Source organism: Chaetodon trifascialis, chromosome 5 (assembly GCF_039877785.1).
Source record: "Chaetodon trifascialis isolate fChaTrf1 chromosome 5, fChaTrf1.hap1, whole genome shotgun sequence".
In the NCBI taxonomy this organism is placed as follows: domain Eukaryota; kingdom Metazoa; phylum Chordata; class Actinopteri; order Chaetodontiformes; family Chaetodontidae; genus Chaetodon; species Chaetodon trifascialis.
The window spans coordinates 15,842,954-15,860,642 of record NC_092060.1 but is presented as its reverse complement, the minus strand read 5'-3'; the positions used below and the strand labels follow the sequence as shown (position 1 = coordinate 15,860,642).

Here is a 17,689-nt window from a genome sequence, read left to right as displayed (position 1 = left end):
TGATTCTAAAAGCTCACATGTGTTAGAAAAAGAAGTGCCGTAGGTGCCGAGACACACCCAGAGCTTTCATCTGCCATAGTCAGGCTTCCTCTAAGACCTATTACAGTTCACAAAAACAGCACAAACGGTGCCCATCAAGTGCTAAACCCCGACAACATGTCTGTCCCTGAAACATGGAGAAGGGTCTCTGTTGTTTTAAATGCTGTATGACAAGCATCAGCATTGTTTGGCATCAACTGAACAGCTGATTAAAGTGACTAAACTAAAAGTGGTTACAAGTTACGTGTTTACTTATCCACTATGAATGTGTAGAATTGCCTAATTAATGACAAGACAGCATACAAATTTTGGTTTCAGTAATGACTTCGTCAACATTGCAGAATTTCATCATGCAGGACTGCTTGAGGTTAATGTTACTCATGGACAAAAATGAACTTATCTTTTTGCACATTTTTATGTGATGTGTAGATTGTGTAGGTGTAACCTTCTGTTCACTCTACTCCGTTTGGTTTTTCTCTATTTTGAAAAACTTTTTTCCTTTCTGCATTTTATGCATTTCAAATACTAAACTGACCAAGCCAAGTTGGTCAGTTATTGATTAATTTTCTGTCAGCTGGCTTTAATCGACTAATTGTTTCAGCTCTGAACTGAGTTTCTGTCCTGATTTGCTGCTTGAATTGTGTTGTTTGAATTGACAAGAAAGGTGGTTACTGTTGTTGTTGTCTATTAGAAATGCCCCAGTGTTTCAGGTTTGGGCCTGAATCAAGTCCTGAGGACTCTCTTGGATCCTTCATTGGGGCAATTTATGATGGATCTGACTCCAGGTCAATCATTATATGGCTTCATCCATCTTCATCTATCAGAGGTGTGTTGGGTTCAGCTCCAGGTCCAGGCCTCAGCCCCTAGTGTTTCCTGCTTTGAGCCCCAACCACCTCCCACCTCCCAGGGGCCCCTGCTTGTCTCACACAGAGAGATAAGTTTTAGCTTAATCTGAAATCCAGCAAAATATAAATACAGGGGAATTGCACAAGCTCCAGCCATGGCTACAACCTGGATCAGCAGTGAGAGAGACCACTCTGAAGCTGCTCTGATAGGCTGAATGGGCTGTGTATTGTTGCAGCAGAGTGGTTTGCCACTCCATCAAGCTGTAAGAATAAACATTGACAGCTCCCAAATATAAAGCAATAGACTCTTGTACCTCACTTGTAACAAAATGATGTCCATATTAGAGACATAGCTCCGACAAAGTCAGATATTTACACCCAGTGTGTCCTCTTAGAGCTGTGCTGCAGGATGTGTGTGTCCAGCTGATAAAGATTGTGTGTGAAGTATTTGCATAACGTGATTGTCACATGTACTATTGCTGCATAGTTACCTAGATACATTTTAATTGACTTTGCATGAAAACAGAGAAGTAGATTCATGGAGTTAAGTATGTGGAGTAAGTAAGTATGTTTAGGGCAGACTTATAGCAAGAAGGTGTTAATTACATAGAAATAAACTGATGGTAAGGTGGGACAGTCCTGTGTGGTGTTGCTCCCTCCTATCTAATAACCGAGGCTCACAGGCTCTCTAATTACTGCTAGCAGGGCTTTTAGAGTTACCCTCACAATTAGAGGAGAACATGGTTACTGTCCAATTTAGCCCCTGTTCCCTCCTCCCCCGCTTGCCCCGACCCCTTGTTAGAGAGAAAAGGCCCTGGTCAGCTGCAGGGTTGCATTATGAATTTCAAGCCATCCTCTCATATCCTGGGAAAGGAAGAAATTAGGGAGCGTGCCAATATAGAAAACAGACGTATTCGCGTGGTTTGTGTGTGCATGTGTGTGTCTGTGTTTGAAAGAGAGAGGGCTGAAAGAGCAGAGAAAAGAGACAGAAAGGGGGTGAGGCCAGAGGGAGGTGTTAACTTATTTTATGTGGGATGAATGGAAAAAGAAAGGAAATAGAAGCAGAAAAGGGCACGTAACATGTTAGATTTCGGGTTCACTCCAGCTCAAAGTGTCCCGTGTTCAGCCTCTTGTACACCTGATTCTGGCGGTGTGATTATGTAAGTGAAGTTCTTTTCCTGAGAAACTGAGACTTCCATGTTTGTTTCCAAAGCAGGCCAGCCGGTGCTCTGCCAAAACCTTTTTTTCCCTCCTGCTTGGACCTCTCACTCTCACTCTCTCACTCTTTCTCTTCCTTCTTATTGTGTTTGTTGTTCTATGGAGGGGTTAGATGCGGTCCAGATTGCTGTTGCCAATAGAGACTGTCTCAGTTCACCTCCAGTTGCTCGCCGCTCCATTCATAAACAAATCACTCCAGCTCGGGAGACTCTCAGCTGCTACCGACGAACAACAAGCTGAGCCCGATCTGCGTTTGGTAAGTTTTCTCCCTCTGTCTTTTCTCTTTCTCTGTTCACTGCTCTTTTTTTAAACTTCCCTCTATTGCTTTCTGCTCAACTCCCCCTCACAATTCCCTCCCTCTTCTCCCCCTCCGGCTCTTACTCCAGCCTCGGCAGGGCTGGACCACTGACTCTCTCCTCTGTGTGAATCTGTCAGGGAAGCATTGTGTGCGTGTGTGTGTGTGTGCGTATGTCTCCATTGGGGACGCTTCTTTTTAAAATTACAGCACTCTTTGGGAGCGGTGGGCAGGCTTTTTCAGAGTGTGAGAGAGGAGAGGAGACCCCCATGGTGCTGTGATTTGACTAAACAAACAGCCGGGCTCAGAGCGGTACCTCCTCCAGCGGACTCCCGGGACAGCAGAGATTAACCTCAGACTCTGAACATCTGAGGGATCTATACATCTGAGGCAGCAGTCCCTGTAGAGACAACCAGCTGGAAATCTCTCCTCTGATTTCAGAAGGAGGAGACCGACTGCTGGCAGACAAACCTCCTCGGACACTGAGAGAGAGGACTTGTCAATGCTTGAAGGATCACTCTCAAGGTAAGGGGACTTACTTCTCTGTCACTGTCAGAGATTATTACTTTTAGTCATGGCTGCCTGGCAGCTGCTGGCACGAGTGAAGATGTTCTGAAAATTCACTTCGCCTGCTCAGGAAGCCCGCTGTGACCGACTCAATTTCATAGCTGTCTGTCACAGAGAGGATGCACCTCATCCTCACAACAGTTGGTTCATGTAACTTCCTGCAATATAAACTGATAAAATAATCTGATTTAACACCTGAAGGTCAAAAAGTCTGGTTTTGGTCTGTCTTGTTGTGTGATGTTGCTGCTACAGTTCGTGAGAATGTGTCTCTGTTGGTGGTATTTGTTACCCGCATACTTGAATGTGTACACAACAGGAATTACAATGTGAAAGAGTGTGAGCAACCTGTTCAAACATCAACATGGTGATGGCTTGCATCTCTGTACATAGACACCTTTTCACTCTTTACATAGTGCAACTTTAACTATGTTTATCTTCTCACTAAGAGAATGCGTTTGACAAGGTATCCCAGGGTCTCTGTCACACACACTGGGCTTTATACACAAGCTGTTTGTGTGCGCTCCACTTTGTACTTCGCTGCTAAAGGGCTTGTTTATACAGCCCTGTTCAGTCACCCTGAGTGAACCGACAGCCCTCACCGCCGAACCATCAGTCTTATTCCTCCCCTGTGAATGTTCCTAACCGAATTGATCTTCTTTGCATAGCTACATGGAGAAGCTCATCAAGCCGTGGCTGTGCAGTGATATCAGAGCCGGCATCAGTCACTGTCACCAGCATCCTCTGTAACTGCGCATGGCTCTCCTTTTAGCGATAACACATACCAGCCTGAATTCATAGCTTCATGCCTCGGTCACCCTTTTTTAATGTAAGTCTCTCATGAAGCTGTGGCTCAGCCTCGTCTGAGGAACGCAGAGCCGAGCAGACATAAACAATTGGTTGAATCATCTCCTCGCATTCATCACTGGAGAAGGCTTTAGTACCTGGAATGAGTTACATTGCAGCAATGTGAGCTATTTCATGGCTGAGACACATGTGGCATGCATGTCTTTCTGCTCTAATCCCGCCATATGTTTTGCACCTGAAAGCCTCCCCGTTTCTCTGCCACGCTCGGCTGCTGCGGTGTTTAGTTGTTAGGTTGGTTAACTGCACATCCATCTTCTGTGTACAGATGACCTTTTTGATATGGTGGAATTTGAATTAGCACAAGTTGTAAACAACGTTGCCATGTGTTTTGTGTCTGCTTATCTCCTCCTCTACACTTAGGAGTTTCCTTTTGAAGTCTTTCATCTTCTCCGGCTCTCTGGATATTTCGGTCCAGGCATTGTCTAGTACTGTTGTTGCAAATGAGCTGTTGGAAAATTGCATGCATGTCATACTTTCACCATCAACGGTATTAGACAGCATTGCATTCATATCATAGTTTCATCAGCTGGGGGTCTCTTCCTGGACGTTTCACAGCACCAACTTCCAAACAGTAGATATACCCTGACAAATCTTTGCTGCATGGATTTGTAAGACATAGTGAAGTTTCATTTGTCTCTTGAGCGGTGGGGATTTTTCTCCCTGTGCGTCAGGCTGCTGGTATGTACTGCAGCAGAGCTCTTCTCCTCAGCCCCAATGCAGCACGGTCCAGTCGGCTCCATTCCCCTGACCCAGACCTAATCCTTCGTCATCAGCTGTTTCCTGGCTCTGCGAGCTCTCCGCATGCCAGCCGCTCTGAGAAAATGTGCTTCACATTATGACCGTGCAGAAAACATGCCAGGAGTCTGATTTGGCTCACATGTGCCGATATGTAACAGTTTGAGCTCAGCAGAAAGTTTTGAAACACATTGATCCCATTCTGTCCTCTTGTGATTTATCCCCCGTGAGCTGAATGCACAGCTGTTGAGCAATCGTGCTCTGAAAACCATTGTGACACTAGAGTTAGAGTAGAGTTTGAACAGTCATTTAGAGCTCTTGGATGTCTCGTCACATGATCATTCTTGTTTTTCATATTCAAATATAGCAGTCCCTGACTCACTCTCTTGCAGTCACTTATTGGCTGATTCATAATTCATCATTCATACTTTTGAAGTGAGCTGTTGTTTCTTTGCAACTCGACCAATCTTGTGCCCTTCTGTCAGTCACTGCTTCTTTATTGCTGTACTTAGACTTATTTGACTCATATAGCTTCAATGAAGAGCGCTAAGTGGTGCTGCGATGCAGCATCCTGTACGTCTGCCCGTCCATCTGGCCTTCCCCCCTCCTTCCCTCCTTCCCTCCTTCCCTCCTTCCCTCCTTCCCTCCTTCCCTCCTTCTTCCCCTCCCACCCACTCACACAGAGCTGACAGGCAGCTGCATCTCATCTTCAGTCAGAGAACGCAGCCCCTCCTGCAGGACGACTCCAGGAGGAAATGTTTCTTCTTGAGTTATAATGCCAAACTTATGGAGGAAGTCAGCCTTAAAATGCAAAGAAAGGTGTAATTTTCAAACATGTAGCAGACAGCGTTGGTGGAAAGTATCTGGAACAGGTGCTGCTACTTCGAGTATTTCTACTGTAAGCACTGCACTTCAGAGGGAAATAATGTACTGTAACTCTACTGCATTTACTTATGGGATGAATTATAGTTACTTTCAGATTAATATTCAAAACAGAACCTGCAAAACCAAAACCTGTTTATGTTTCCAGTTCAACCAATTCTGATCAAACTATGCCAACAGAGTCCTAATGAGGCAGATAAGCTGAGTTTTTGAGTTAAGCTGTTAATAAATGATAATTGATAATGTTCTTTTCCCCAACCTTTAACTATAATATATATTATTTCATGTTATAGAGAAACACCTACTTGTCAGCACCTCTTAGTTTGGGGCTAGCAGTTTCCCCTAGTTTCTAGTCTTTGTGCTAAGCTAAGCTAACTGGCTGCTGCTCAGATTTACAAATCACACGAGAGCTGTATCAATCTTCTCATGCATTTCCCAAAACATCAAACTTCCTCTAAGATCTGAAGTTTTCAAGGGCTTTCTGGAAAGTTTTGAATCCAATTTGCTTGTAACAGACCAGCTTTACACTGTGTACCTTACTGCCTTTACTTAAGTAAAGGATTCACCTTCTTCCACTGCTGTGTGGGTAACAACAGAGATATTACAATTTCCTCTCCGACTTCATTTTATAAGAAAAACTACAGATTTTCAGCGGGAAGTTTTGGTCTTCATCAGATTCTTCTACAGCACCCCTCTCCCTCTCCCTCCCTCCCTCTCTCTCTGGAGTTTGTGCTGTCCTCAGTCCAACAAAAACATGCTGGAATTGGTGATACAGTGCAGTGAGACAGGACAAAGGAAAACTGTCTGTTGCTTTTACAAGATAAGAATATTCCACACAGTGGAAAATAGAGACTTTTTTGGTGTTTTTATTATTACGGTTATGTGCTGCTTTCAGAGTGTGTGGCGACATCTTTGAGGCTTAAGTGATATTTATTCTCTGATGTTCTCAATATTCATGCATAGAAAAAAGCTATTGCAAGATTGTTTGGCTGTAAATGTCAGAGTTAACATCACTGTACATACACATGCCAAGACAGCACAAGTAGTATAAATTATTACCTGGAGTGATGCTGTTCTGTCTCTCTTTCCCTCCTTTTCCCCTTCCTTTCAGTGTTATGTGTTTAGGGAAATGAGTGGAATTTAAAGCTGGTCAGGCCTAATTGTATTCAGCTGTTTCTGTTTCTTCTTTTTTCTTGGGAGGGGAGTTGTTAAAGTGGATGGACTGGAAGTGTGTGTAGGCGTCCTCTGTTTCTCACAGGGCAGGTAGGGGGCCTTGTACCCTCAAGTGTTCGTTGGACAGCCGGTGTGCAGGAAAAAGGAGGGTAACACCGTGCAGAAGGGTGGGGACGTCTCAACGTGGGAGGATGTGGTGCTGCTTATGCGAGCAAATATATCTGATATGACTGTATTCCCTATGAGCAGAAAGTTTGAACTGGCTGGGACAAAGTACACACACAATTACAGCTCAACTGGCAGCATTTACTGTCCAATGGGAAAAACTGACATGACTTCAATGACAACAGCTGCTTTAGTTTTTGATATCTTAATCACTTTTCCTTCATTTGGGTTCCCAAATGAGTAGAAAATGAGATCATTAAAGTGATATCAAACGCTAGCCACATCTAACGCTGTCATTCTACAACCATCAGTTTTACCCAGAAGCCCTTTACATCCCCCCACCGCCACTACAAACACCATTTACAACCCTGTTTGAGAGGGAGCAAACCAAGAGCCACAGTTTCCCAAACATGTGTTGCCTCAGCACAAGTACAGTCACTTTGGTTGCTGAGGCAAGACCACTCACAGTCACTGTGTCCTAATGCTGAGCCGAATAAAACCAGGGGAAGTTTTAAAATGCACCAGACTCTGATCATGCAAACTTGAGATGGCTTTGGAGCAGCTTCAAGCTCTAAAGTTACAGGATACAAGCTGTTTTTCTGGCTGATATAGAGGTTTTCAAAGTCCTGTGTCCAGCTGTGAAACTGCAACTTCTTGCTGGGGGTCAGTGTACGGTAAGTGAACCAAACCTGAAGCTGCTGCTAAATCTAAGACCTCTTTTGTACCTCAGTCTGTCTCTGTCCTGCTGACAGTTACTGAACATTTGCCAAAACTATTATGTCGCAGGTGAGGCTCTGGAGTATTGTTTCCTCCACCATTTCCTCAGTGGTGATGCAAAATTTTCATTTGGCTGGAACTGAGAGTAAGAACATCAGAGCTTTTCATTGAAGCTGCTTTATTAGCCAACATCTGTATGTTAACAATAGATCAAATGACGACGTGTGATGTCAATGCGGCTGCTTGTGCTAATGAAACCACAGAGAATTGTCACCTGACTCTGCAGTTCCCTTCAGATCCACAGAGCCTTTTAGCGTCGTTCACATCATGGAAACACAACTAGCAAAAACTCTTGATGTAGCATGTGACTTAAACAAAGCGATGAAACCATCACATCTGTGAAACGTTCCTCAAATTAAGGCCTGAAATAAACACACAGTCAATACCAGAGCTCAATCACATTGTCTGCATGGTTTCCATTTGTGTGAGATTTGACTGGCACTCTTTTGATTACATGCATCTTGTCGCTTTGTCTAGCTGTTTCGCTCAATGCAGCCAAATCCTTACATTCAGTATATCCACAACATTAAGATAGAAGCATTAATTTGCATTTTATGATGCTGATTTTCTAGAAACTTGTTAAAAATTGTGCTACATTTTGATGGAAAGTCGACTAGTGTTACATTTAAAGGGAGATTTTCCTTGCCACTGATGCCAAGTGCTTGCTCATGGTGGGACCTGTTGGGTCTCTGTAAATCATATTTTGAAGTGTATGCTTTAGACCTGCTCTATATGGAAAGTGCCCTGAGATAACGTCTGTTGATTGATTGATTTGGCATCATGCAAATAAAATAAAATCATTTAAAGCTGCTTTCAACATGCCGCATATGGCGTCAAAAAGAATTGTTTGGCACAGATCTGTGATACAAACACAGGCTGCACATTTAAGCATTTCCTGCTTACAGGAACTCACATTTCGTGGCAGCATGTTGATGACACGTGTGCTATCCCAGCTGAATCTGCCTTTTGGTAACGTACAGTATGTGTATTAGTCACGTTGGGGGACAGCGAGGCCGCCTGGGGTGGGAGCAGTGCATCATGGGTCTGCTGCCGAGGGACCAGAAGGTTTTCCTCAGGGGGGTAGGTCTGTCCAAGGCGAGTGATAAAAATGGAGGTTTGTTTTAACAAAGACGCACTGGGTCATTTTTTTCCCACAGAGCTCGCCAGAGTCCGTCTGTTCAGAGACGGGTCAAGAAAACCTGACATCCTTCTAAAAACGAAAAAGACGGCTATGGTGTATACATTTATTCTGCACTGCAGCTATTCCAGCGTCAAGATTTAGCACAAGTCCTAATAAAGTTTTAGTTCACGGTCTGTCTTTTCTGAGCTATAATTGTTTGCATTGGAAAAATAGTGGCCGCGAAATTGGAGATGTTTGTTTTGCAGATCGCAGCTTCCTGTACACTTCGGCAGAGTAAACATGACTGTCTGTGATGTAAGACTATGTGTGTGCTCCCTCTGCCATCCCACTCTCTGCTTTGATGTGGTGTTTCCCATAAATTGTGTTCTGTATGTCTGCATGCTGCCTTTGCTGTCTTTTCCACTGTCTGGTGCTGTGTGCAGTATTCTTGCGGTGTGCCCATGGTTTGTCATGCTTTGTCATTGCTCTAATTGGTCTGTTTCTTCACGTTGATTGTTTTTTTTTTTTTTCTGTTTTGTTTTTCTCTTTCTTTCTGCCTTTGTTCATGTTTTTCCTCATTTCTGCTTTCTGCATTTTTTTTTCTGTGCGGCTTGTTATTTAAAGCAGTTTCTCTCTTTGTAGAAGTTTCATCATGTGCAGGTTGTGCTCGTCTCATTTTGGTGTGTCTTGTTGTCTGCATGAGTATTTGGTTAGAGGTTGCGGTGGTCTGCTGTGTCACTGATGCATCACCGCCCGACACCCACACAAGGCCAGAAAATTTCCCCATACAGGAAGTCAGAGCTCTCCAGCTGCACTTTGGGAGGCTTTTTGGACATCTTTCTCTCTTTTGTGATAGATTACGCTTTTCCCCCTTTTTCTAAGTGCAATTTCCCCCCCCTTGGGACTCACTCGAGCAAACAGTTGGCTGCAAATGCGGCTCACAAAGCAGTTCCCACCTCATTGAGGACTGCTTCATCACTGCCAGATGTTTAAATAAAACATGCAGCTACAGTATATATAGATAATCCCAGAGGTGGGATTACAGACCGCTGTGGGGCTCAGGCTGTGCGTGGGCTGCGTGCTGGGCTTGATTGTAGCATTCTTCCTCATTAGCTGGTGACACTTTGAGTGTAGCAGGGCTGTTTATGAAATCCGTTAAGGGTCAGTCAGCCACCAAATTCCCAGCATCTGTGGGAAAACTCGTACAGTGGGATAACAGTTTATCCGTCATGGTGATTACCGTGCCATCACTTACATAAACACTGTTTGTTTTTTTCAGACCTCCACGATCACTGCAGGAATAAGGGTATCCCATTTCAAAGATTAAAAAGACAACAATAAACATCTATGTCAAAAAAAAGGCCTTTCAGATCCCTTAAATCATCTTTAAGACCCTCTCCAACCACTTGACTTGACTTATCATGGATGCTTCTTACTGTAAATTGTCTCAAACGCCACTCTGTCTCTGTGGTTCATACAAAGAGCTTCTTTCTGTTCCAGGGGTCAAACTGCTACTAAGTGTTTTTATCAAGTTGGAAGCCGTGTCCCTGAAATGTTGCCAAACTTTCTTGGCAGATTGACCAGTGCACTGACACTTTTAACACTTCATAGTTTCGTCTGTTATTTTTCTTGCACAAAGACCTGACCAGGACAGAGATTAGCACAAAAGCAGCTCTGTTTTCCACAGTGTTTATGAGACCCTTTAAGCGTCTCCTCACACCATGATAATGACTTTGATGCTACAGTTGCATGTTTTTAAATGTTGGATAAATCTAGCATTCACTTTCCAAACTCTATTTGAAGTGGTTTTCTGGCTCCCTCTGGCCCTCTGATCCGAGTCAGCACATCCTATCTCAAGGGTCAGATTCCTTCTCAAAGGCCCAGCAGTCAACAGAAAACCTCATCGTGTTGCAGTAGCCTTACTTTATTTTTCCGTCTTTTTCAAAGACCTCAAAATAAGATTTGAACACACAGAGATTCTTGTTCGGTAAAGAATGTTTTCTGATGTTTGATCTCAGATGTCAGTCTGTATCCTGCAGTAGCCCTGATGTAGCTCTTTGGCTTGTTTTAGCAAAAAATAGCATCAGCAGCCAGTCACAATAAGATCTGTTAGTCCTCACGGTGCCAAGTGACACATTCCTTTGGCGTCACTGCGTTTGGCTGTTGTCGCTCAAAGTCATCATCACTGACACTGAGGTTACTGGTACTCATAGGCGCTGATGTATGGCTTCCTCAGTGCACGGTCCCTCGCTGCTGGTTGCTGGGGGCCCCCGGGGATAAGGTGACCCCCCCTGCTCCTGCCGTCATGACCAGCAGGGTCCCAAGTGTATCAACGGTCCTGGGAAAGTTTCAGCAAGATACTGTGGGAACGTGAACTGAACACAGACACCAGTGACTGCGTGTTTGTGTTTATGTGTGTGTGTGTGTGTGTGTGTGTGTGTGTGTGTGTGTGTGTGTGTGTGTGTGTGTTTGTGTGTGTGTGTGTGGAGGTAGTGGGGGAAAAAAATGAGGGTGGGTTGGAGTGTAATACAGCGCGTGCCTGCGTGTACAATATGTGTGTTTTAGCACATGCAGCATGTGCCACTGCAGATGAGTGTATGAGTGTATGAAGGACGACGCAAAGAAAAAAAAGTCTCTCTCTCTCTCTCTCTCTCTCTCTCTCTCTCTCTCTCTCTCTCTCTCTCTCTCTCTCTCTCTCTCTCCTTCACCCCTTTTTATTAGAACCAGGAGGCCAGGGAGGAAATGGACCAGTCATGTTTTTGGAACAACTCAAGAGCTTTTCGTTTTGGGAGCGGAAGTGCCAAAGGCAGTTAATTTAGAGAGACAACGTGTATCTGGTTTGAGTATTGGGTTAGTCATGGAACTTCTTATTCTTCACCAGCACTGCCAAACTTATTAGACCTTCCATCTCTATCATACCTGACAATATAATCAATAATAAATTCAGTGACTGATACACTTTTATAGATACAGTTGTTGCCAGATATGTTCAATATATATGATAAATGAAAAGTGAGAAAAGTTTCAGTTCAGAAGGAGAAATGCTGTCTTTAAAACACATTTTCTATTACCTAATGCATAAACAGGCCAGTTTCTTAAAATAGAGATGGTAAAATCAGATTGCATTAGTGAGTAAATATGTTAAATGGGGTAAGATTTCACAAGATACATTTCACAATTTTTCCACTGCCTCCCTCCTTCTTTTCCTCCTCCACCCTCGCTCTTCCCAAGCCTCGCTCTTCCGCCCTCTCTCCCTTTCCCACCCTCTTGCGTACAGGCCTGTGATCCATCCTTAACTGTTTCCAGACGACTGTGTGCTGCAGGCTTAACCCCCACCCCAAACATAATAACAAACCATTCCTCCCCTCCTCAGTCTTCACTCATGCCTTCTTGCATTGCAGTGAAATTGGCTAACAGTGGATAATGTTGAGGATGATGTAGGAAGTATTAGGCACCTTTGACCCCACTGGCTCTTGAATAAATATTATGTATATGTATATATATGGCATATTGATACCAAGTTGGTATACAACATGATATCCTTTTAGTATTGCAAAACCGCAACCCTTCAAAATCCTAAGTATGCTCCTGTGTCAGCAGCGTATGTGAATGCCCTCATTTTCACTTTTGTTTACACCAAAACCAATTAATGGCTCAGCACGGCTCTAGAATAGCTTGGACGCAGCATTGTTGCCAGCGAGCGTGTTGCAAAGCTGCACACAGTGACCCGTTTGTTAGTGGGCAGAATGCTGGTGAACCAGGAACAAAAAGAGCCAGACATTGTCGCTCTGTCCTGGAGCAGCGAGGCATCAAATACCTCCAGAGCGAGCTGCATCTGCACCTCAGACTGTGTGCCGGACAGCAGCCACTGAAGGAGGCAGCTTGACAACAAAATACTTTTTGTTTGTTTCCTTTGCTATGAGTATAACATAGTTTTATGTCATTTCATGTATTTGGAAGCGGGTTGTTCTGACATCGAATGTGATTTATTTTCTTAACTCTCACTTTAACCTGACCCGCTGCAGCTCATGAGGGCACGAATCACTCCATCACGACATGAAGCCTCATGGAGAGATGTTAACTGGGGTGGTGTTGTGTGTCACTTTGGGTGAACACAAACTAGATTTTAATGCAGTTTTGTTTATTTGTGCTGCAGGTTTTGTAGACAGAATGACCTGTGTTTTAGCCAAGGACACATGAAGTTTAATCAGCATTATTATCCCTTCTGTTTGTCTGCAGAACAAAGTGCAGTGAAAGCTTCCACCATGAGGAGGGTGACGGCATCCACGCTCCATCTGACAATCACAGTTACAGGTGAGAGCTCATTTTCAGTAAATCAGTAAAAAATGTGTAACGGGACCACAGGAGCTTTTGCAGGGAAGCAAAGAACATGATGCCGAGCATGTCACGACTTGAATAAAACAAATCCAAATATGAAACTTTATATGACTGAAAGCTCACAACTTCCACAAATTGCCTTACAAAGCCATGTTTACTGAGGAGAAAAGGTTTGTTAAGTGCATGTACACTAAAAAGGGTGTAAAAGGTGTCTGGCCGGTGAGACAATACTTTGATGTAAAGGACAGCTAATGCTTTCAAACTGCCCTCTGTCACTTTAAATACATCTGTCACTGACAAGGCATCATTATCCTCCCACATATCCACTCCAGACAACTCCTATCCTTCATCATTTAGAGATAGAACAGGATCTGGCTCATATTGTTGATTTAACCTTTGACCTCACGCTGCCGCTCTTTGACCTCTAAGCTGACTTTTTTCCTTATTGTGTCAACTGCAGCTCTCCTGCATTTGTGCACCGAGCTGTGCTGTCTGGAGATCACGCCTGATGACAGAGAGCTCGTCCTGGCCGAGGGCTCTTCTCTCAGCCTCACCTGCACCGGCTCAGGAGAGACCAGCTGGGAGTTCAAGAGGGACGACGTGCCGTACTTCCAAGTGGAACAAGTTCAAAGCGGCGATCAAAGCTACCAAATCGTGCAAAGCAGCAGCACAACCAGTGTTTTGACGCTGTGGAAAGTGAGCTGGAAGCACACGGGGGTGTATCAGTGCATTGATCGACGCACTGGAGAAGCTAAGGAGGTGGCTGTTTTTGTCCCAGGTGAGGCCTGGCTTTGTTTACCAGTGATGGAACTGTTCAGTGTCATACAGCTTGTAACAGCTGCCTTAGTATGTTTTAACAAGTAGGAACATTAAAGCATCTCATTCATGAAACAGCCAGAAGAGTCTCAATTCCAAACTACACACTAATTCTCAGCAGATGTTCGGTATGTAGTGTGTTCACATTGGTGAAGTGTCAAAAAAGTTTACTCAGGAAAATCAGTGTGCACACTAAACAAATACTGAAAACATCATTGCACATTATTGTCCCACAGTGCAATGCACAGCTGGAAAAACACAAAATGACTAAACTGTCAGAGGTGGTGAGAGAACTACTAAAAAGCAGAAGTATTAAATCATTGGAAAATCATTTAGCTTTCTCTTATTGAAAGTCACAGTTCCGCTGAGCCTTTACCATTTTCTGCCTGTGGAAAATGTAGATTTTTCATGTACTGACTGTGAAAAACAAGACAACAAGATGAATTAGTATTGATCCTGCACACAGCAACTGTGTGAGCGATGATTTAGATCAAACGCGTCCCGTTTCTGTCCGCAGACTCTGATGTGTGGTTCATAGAGAGCTCCCACGGCATGGTCACAAAGACCAGCGAGGAAAGCACCGTCCCCTGTGTGGTCACTAATCCGAACATCACTGTCATCCTCTATGAGAAGGACACCGATCTGCCCATCAGGGGGCTTTATGTTCCTAGCGAGGGGTACAAGGCACCGCTGGAGGACAGGACCTATGTGTGTCGCGGAGAGCTGAACGGGGAGGTGAAAGAGTCTCAGGCCTTCTACGTCTTCAGCATTGTTGGTAGGTCTTCAGCTTAAAAAGTTGCGTTAGAGGAACTCTTCCCAAAATAAAAAGGGGGTCATTATCGGCTCACCCCCATGTGCACTGAAACTCCTGAGAAGCCACAAATGCGCACACACACACACACACACACACACACACACACACACACACACACACACACACACACACACACACACACACACACACACACACACACACACACACAGCTGGCCTCTTTAATTCAATCTTGGCCTACACCCAAACTATTAAAGTTAATGGGTCTATCTTTTTAAAGCACTGTAAAAAAAAATACACATAAAATGCCCATCACATTTCTTCAAATGGCTTATGCAGCATAACCTACAAGTTCCGTAGCCGAAGCATTGCGCTGTGAATCCGAACCTCATTTCCATATTATCACACGTTCTTTGTCACCTAAGAGCTCTCTGGTGGTAGACTTGCTACGGGAGGGCGTGCAGACAGAGTGAGGAGGTAAATACTGGACTTTTGGTCTCAGAGTTCAATCGTTTGGCTGCAGGACACATTAGAAAGTGCTGCACAAACGGGAGAAATTTGAAGAATGTTTTTACTTTCATACGGCTTTGAAGTTTTGTTTGCTGAGCTGGAACAACAGCTACCAGGTTCATCTGTGACATACTCGATGAGTGAAAAATATAAATTTCAGGCTCTGTCTTTGTTCAGTGAAGAAACGCTTCTACATTTTGATAAATCACATCATCACCACCCCTTCCTCCTCTCCCCCACACTCTCTCTTCCCGTCCCAGTCCCAGAGGCCATTGACGCCTACATCAATGCGTCAAAGAGCGTCCTGAAGCAGGGCGAACCGCTGACAGTGAACTGCACAGTGCACGGAGTGGAGCTCGTGTTTTTTTCCTGGGATATCCCCAACAGAGAGGTGAGTAGGAGTGGAGCAGAACAAGCGCTTTTGTTCAGCTTTCCCTTCCTGATCACTTTCAGGCCTCATGGTCGAGCCCAGATTGAATCAAGATGTAGAGACACACCTCAGTTTTTATCCCCCTGTGAAATTCTTCTCAAAACATGTGGTGTTGGTATTGCAATAATTGATTCTTCTTGGGTTCATTTTTGGATGATCATGAAAATCTCCACAGTGAAGTCTGACCTCAAGAGGTAGCTTTTCTTCATTTTCATTGGTGAATCTAACATGTGATCTTTGCTATAGATCAGACAACACACATCAATGTGTGGTAAATAAGAGAATATACATTTCTTGAAGCAAAAAACAACAACTAAAAAGCACCTCATTTCATGAAACCTGAATATCCAAATTTTGATCATATTCAACATGACAGTAAAATGTCACATCCTCATCATTTCCCTCTTCAAGGTTGTTGAGGTTGAGCCGCTGACAGACGTCCTGTCTGCCATGAACATGCGCTCCTGCCTGATCTTCCCTCACGCCACGGTGGCCCACAGCGGAAACTACGTCTGCCATGTCCACGAGGGTGTCCAAGACCAGACTGCCTCTGCCAGCGTCAACATCACTGTGCTCGGTTAGAGTAACCCACGCACACACATACACACCAAACTAAAACAAACTGCTGCAGGAGAGATTATTATTGTGTTTCGCTGACATAGAGAAGGCTGCTTATTATGTAAACCTTTGCAAGTCAAGGTTAGAGAAGTGCTTCTTTTACAGGAAATGAAGATGACTTCTATTTATCTCTGTTCAAAGTGTGAAATAAACTGGCAACATGGTGTGGACGCCCTGAGTGATACCTTGAAAAACAGAGCTTCAAACCAGATGGGGGTACAGCAACTCTATATTTAGACTTCAGGGAGTAAACTCCAAATACACAAGAAATGTTTGTGCGAGATTTGACTTTAAGCATTAACATACAGTAAGTGCAGCAGCCAACGAAAGCAGGGTTTATCACACTGAACTTTTCTTCCTCATTCTTGACTGTCACTGAATGCATTTGGGTCTGTGAATGCTTATTCTATCTTCAGCGAGGCGTGTTATGTTTATGAAATCCTCAAATAAGTTGAACCACCATGCTCCACAGAGACTAGGACAGTTTAGTGGTGCTTTCTTGACATCTCAGTGGAAAAGACAGATCCGTCTGGCCACAGAGGGTCAGCTGTAGCAGCGCACTGTCTCCAGCCTGCCGTCCAGTGAAGTAACTGCAGTATATTCAGTATTTTTACATTGACAATGGATCACATGACTACTTGTATATGAAAGAGAATGATCGTAGTGATAAACCTCAGGAAGATTATGCCAGCCTCTGCAAATCTTCACAGGTATGTGGAGTTTGGGATTTTGGTCCCCTCTCACGGCATCATCATCGTCGTTTCAGGTTGCAGCTGTTTTCTAAAAGCCCACGATCCACCAGCACCAATCAGCACACAGTAAACAACTAACAAGTTGAGCATTAAGCAGCTAAAAAGCCAAATGTTTTTCTCAGAAGATGGTGGAGAACAAAACAGAGCTAAAAGGGAAGTGAATATTAGATTTACAATCATCAAGTGGCCACACGCACAACTTGAAATGAAAGCTAAAGTTGCGCAGTGTCTGTAGATGTGTAAACAGGCGACTGTTTGCTAGCAACTTTGCTATCAATTTAAAAGCTAATGATATGTCGGTGTTACTGCAGAAATAAGACCTGGATAAAGTGTATTACTAAGTTTTTTTATTCCAATACAAGTAAGATACATTTTTCTGCAGACGATCAAATGTATGAAAGGTAGAGTATGTTGCTGATGATATAACTTTTCCTTCCTCAGAGCGAGGCTTTGTGAATGTGAAACCTGCTCAGAATCAAAGCATTGCAGCCAAGCTGCAAGAAAACGTGGAGCTGCGAGTGGAGATTGAAGCCTACCCTCCCCCTCAGGTCCTCTGGAGCAAAGATGGCACCGCCATCAAGGGAGACAAAACCATCACAACCAGACAAGAGCATGAGATCAAGTGAGACATCCAACCAGACTCTTCAGCCGTCCTTTGACTTTGAAAATGCCCTCCACACCATAAAGCAATATACTCATATGAGTTAATGCATTTTAAGCATATAGCACTGGACCTCTGCTTGGTTGACGGCCTCCGGAGGCGTCTAGCTCTC

At 44.0% G+C, this 17,689-nt stretch overlaps 1 protein-coding gene across 1 annotated transcript in view; it reads left to right on the top strand.

The window, feature by feature from the left end:
- Positions 1–2,121: 2,121 nt before the first annotated feature.
- The window catches only part of pdgfrb (platelet-derived growth factor receptor, beta polypeptide), a 28,058-nt gene continuing 12,490 nt past the window's right edge, over positions 2,122–17,689 (top strand). The window contains exons 1-7 of the mRNA XM_070962631.1: positions 2,122–2,922; positions 12,920–12,994; positions 13,479–13,796; positions 14,352–14,609; positions 15,377–15,507; positions 15,958–16,123; positions 17,358–17,538. Coding sequence (XP_070818732.1) covers positions 12,946–12,994; positions 13,479–13,796; positions 14,352–14,609; positions 15,377–15,507; positions 15,958–16,123; positions 17,358–17,538 — 1,103 coding nt within the window. The 5' untranslated portion in view covers positions 2,122–2,922; positions 12,920–12,945. The remainder of the gene's footprint in view (positions 2,923–12,919; positions 12,995–13,478; positions 13,797–14,351; positions 14,610–15,376; positions 15,508–15,957; positions 16,124–17,357; positions 17,539–17,689) is intronic.